This window comes from Vicia villosa, linkage group LG2 (assembly GCF_029867415.1).
Source record: "Vicia villosa cultivar HV-30 ecotype Madison, WI linkage group LG2, Vvil1.0, whole genome shotgun sequence".
Lineage (NCBI taxonomy): Eukaryota > Viridiplantae > Streptophyta > Magnoliopsida > Fabales > Fabaceae > Vicia > Vicia villosa.
Genome location: NC_081181.1, coordinates 213,402,465 through 213,406,437, shown reverse-complemented (window position 1 = coordinate 213,406,437; position 3,973 = coordinate 213,402,465). Strand labels below are relative to the sequence as shown.

Below are 3,973 nucleotides of genomic sequence, written 5' to 3'. Positions count from 1 at the left end.
AATTTGTAAGTTTTACAATTTTCAACTCTTGCATTGATAATCATATTAGGGCTGTCACAATTAGAAAAATGTAGTATGCTTAAGTTATTATGGGTCAATGGTAGTGTATAGATGATAAAAATAGGATTTTGAATGGGTTAGAAGAAGAAATGGGTTTCTGCAAAAAATAGAGTTCGCAGGTATTTTCGGAAGTGCACTTCCAAAAACAACTTCATGACCAGTTTCAGAAGTGCACTTCCGAAATGTAGTCAGAATTGTTTTTTTTTTCTTAATTGTTTCGCTGTCTTACTGGTTTCAATTTTTTCAGGAAAATGCCAGGAAACCAGGCACGACTTAGACAAGGTAGGAAGACCCATACTGTATCGGCTCGACGCGAGCGGGCGACACAAATAGCATCGACACGGACAGGGTCGAGTACGAGTACCCGTTCAAATGGATGAGGCGCCTGCAGGTTCCTCATATGGATCGAGGAGTCGGCTGGCTAGAGCGTCTTCCTCTCGTCAGGTGGTACGTGCGGAGGAGGAGGAGGAGGTGAGACATGATGAGGAGGAGATACCCGATGTTGACCCTCCACCCGGGAAGGATGATGCGGAGGAGGGCTACCCGGGAGGGCCTACAGACACTTCTGTGTTGATTTACTATCATGACCACGTCGCTCGACGTGTTTGGGAGGGAGAGGTAATCTTTTTAATTGCACTTTATAATTTAACCGTTTTTTAGTTAAGTTTTTATTCCACTTTCTCCTAACAGTCTAAGTAACCATTTTTTTTTTGTTGTGACAGGAACGGCCGACCATAAAATCCGTGAACCATGCGCAGAAAATGTTTTCTCTGTTTAAACCATAGGCTCAGTGGTTTAATGACGTTGTAGCTGAGAGCGGGCTTGGCAGGTTATGCATGACTGGATATAGTACCATCTGCCACGACATGCAGGGGGCTTTTGTCGAGCGGTGACATAAGAAGACATTTTCTTTTCACCTTCCTGTTGGGGAGTTAACGATCACATTACACGACGTGGCCTGTCTGCTCCACCTGCCAATCAGAGGGAGGTTATTGGACCATTCTCGTATACAGAGGGTTGAGGCCATAGAATGGATGGTGGATTATCTGGATATGGACCCAAACATGGCGGATTATGAGTGCAGAGCGACGAGTGGGGCGCATATAAGGTTTTCTAGCTTGAAAGAGCTGTATGAGAACCACTTGGTGGCGGCAGCAGAGTCCGAGCAGGAGGGTGACGGGCTTTTTACTGAGTATCACCGTGCTTGCGCTCTGAAGTGTTGGTTCATGTTCTTAGTAGACACTACACTCTTTGTGGACAAAAGTGCAACCTACATCGACATGACGTATCTCCGATACTTTATCGAGCTAACTATAGTTGACTAGTGGAACTAAGGGGCATCCATTCTGGTAAACCTATACCAGAAGCTGAATGAAGCTTCCAACTGGAGGACAAGAAAGTTGACTGGATCTTGCACACTCCTCACGGTACGTTTCTTTTTAATTATTTCACATTTAATTATGATTCATATTTTTTTCAACATATTATCGTATTTATGTTTCAGGGCTGGATCATCTCATACTTCCACCGCATCCACGACTTCTACATTGATCTTGTGTACGATGACGCCATGCCCAGGGCCGCACGATACGTCCTCCAAAGGGGGAATAACGCAGTGGGCCTATATCGCGTGTACCTCGACCGCACTATTCACAATGACATCCGTTGGACGCCCTTCACTGATTACTGTGATGTTGTCCCATTCGACCGCATCGCATTATATTCTGGATGGTTGGCATATGGGACCAACACCATGGTCAGGTATCTGTCGGAGCGGTGCATGAGGCAATTTGGACGTGTGCAGATGATACCGAGGTCTCCGTTTGAGGCTGCTCCTGACACCGTTATCCGAGTGAACTTCACTCCTATATTTGAGGATTGGGCTCATCACTTGGTGCCTGAGAAGTATCGGCGTACGGTGGACACCCAGGCCTGGAAATGTGTGGATGGGAACGTCACATGGTTATATCGTGTGTCACATCCTTTGATGATACCCACACTCCCGGAGATCCGCCTAGGCTAGCACATGAGGAGATCTTGGAGAACCAGCAGGCCGATGATGACCATGCCACTGATCTCCTGCCGGTATGCCAGCGAATACAGATGCTTGGACCGAATGCATTCGACAGAGGTATTATTGAGCAGGGCGGTCCAAATGCAGTATATTATATTTTGTCGATTCTATTATATTTTGTCGATTAATGTAAAATATGGGATTAATCATTGTTTTGAAAAGAAAAAAAAAAACTCAGAACATATTTCAGAGATGCATCTCCGAAATAATGGAAATTGTGAAAATGAGTGTTTTCGGAGATGCATCTCCGAATTCTGAGAAAATTGATAAAAAAAGGTGACTTCAGAAATGCACCTCCGAAGTCAGAAGTATTATGGGGTTTCAAGCAGGGGTTCTCACCACATGGGGGTGGATAAAGGAATTGTCATTTTAATTACGATGAAACCAAAAGTGTTTGAATATCAATTTCAAAAAGTAGTTAATTTATCCTCACACATTTATATATTAATAGTTTATAAATTAAATAAAGATTGACTTTAAACAACTTTTATACCTATTATCTAGGACGAAGATTGACTTCAAACAACTTTTATACCTATTATCTAGGACGGATTTAGATATTGTATATTGGTGTGATTAAACATGAAAAATTTATGAATTAAGTTATATTGAAAATAAAAAATAATATTATTTAAAACAATACATTTATAATGAAATTCGCCTATCACAATCGCGAGATTAACAAATATAAAAGTAATAGAGAAACTTAAGAGGTAGTGAAAGTGTTTCAAAACCAGACTGCGCAATCAATCGAACCCAGAATCAGAAGGGTCATCAGTCTGATTTGATTGTTGAGTCAGATAAATTATTAAACCAACGAGAGCTAGCTAGAACCAACCAATATCATTAAAAATCGACAAACCGACGGTTTTTGAAAACGGATGAAATAAATACTTACTTTTTTCCTTAGACAAAACGACGCCACTTTGATGATTCTTTTTAAAAATAAAATTAAAATATAAGTAGAGATTACTCAAAACTTATTTGGAACAACTTTCCCTCTTTAAAATTAAATTTACTAAACACTACACTTATTTTGTTATTCAGTTTTTTTTGCCATTAGACTTTGTTCAGAATATATTTTAATTTATATTTTGTACTATTTTGTTGTGTGTAATGATTATGTTTAGAATTTGAATTTAAAGAAGGAACTAGTAAATTTATGATATTTTGAATTCGGTAGGTGTCATGACTTTTTTAGAGATTGAGTCATCTAGTTCGACCGGTTTAATAACTATATAATTTTGTTATAGAAACTGATTTATTCAATTGAGTTATATGGTATATTCAAGTGAATTATCCGATTTATTCTGATTTAGTCAAGCGGCCCGACTAGTAAACCAGTGACATGTCCTTTTCGATTTGATAATCCGATTTAGTCATGTGTTACACCAGTAGTCTAGCGACCCAATAATTCAACCAATAAATCAGTGATCCACATTCTTCGATTTGATGATTAACACGATTTTTAAAATATTAGAAAGAGAGAAAAAAGAGAAATTATATATATATATATATATATATATATATATATATATGAAAAATAAAAAATTGGTGTGGCTATAGCTACAGTGTGCCTAAGGGTGGATCAGCCCGTGCCTATCATCCCTCCTAGAGTCACACTTCAATCCTTTAATCCAACTGCGATACCATGTTAAAAGTGGTTGGATCTCTTCCTCAAAAGTTATATCAGAGAATTAAATTGTCTTCACATATTTATACAATCAATAATATAGTAATTTAAACAATATATGGCTTCAAACAAGTTACAAATAACTTTAATAAATCACATGTTGCCAAATTATTGATTGAAGAAACAAAAGATGATGAGGAACCTGA

General features: G+C 38.7%; 1 protein-coding gene across 1 annotated transcript; it reads left to right on the top strand.

Annotated features, from left to right (window-relative positions):
* The first annotated feature begins 1,124 nt into the window (after positions 1-1,124).
* LOC131651278 (uncharacterized) lies at positions 1,125-2,083 on the top strand. The gene is made up of 2 exons (XM_058920950.1): positions 1,125-1,376; positions 1,565-2,083. The coding sequence occupies exons 1-2, from the start codon at positions 1,125-1,127 to the stop codon at positions 2,081-2,083; spliced, it is 771 nt and encodes a 256-aa protein (XP_058776933.1).
* The last annotated feature ends 1,890 nt before the right edge of the window (positions 2,084-3,973 follow it).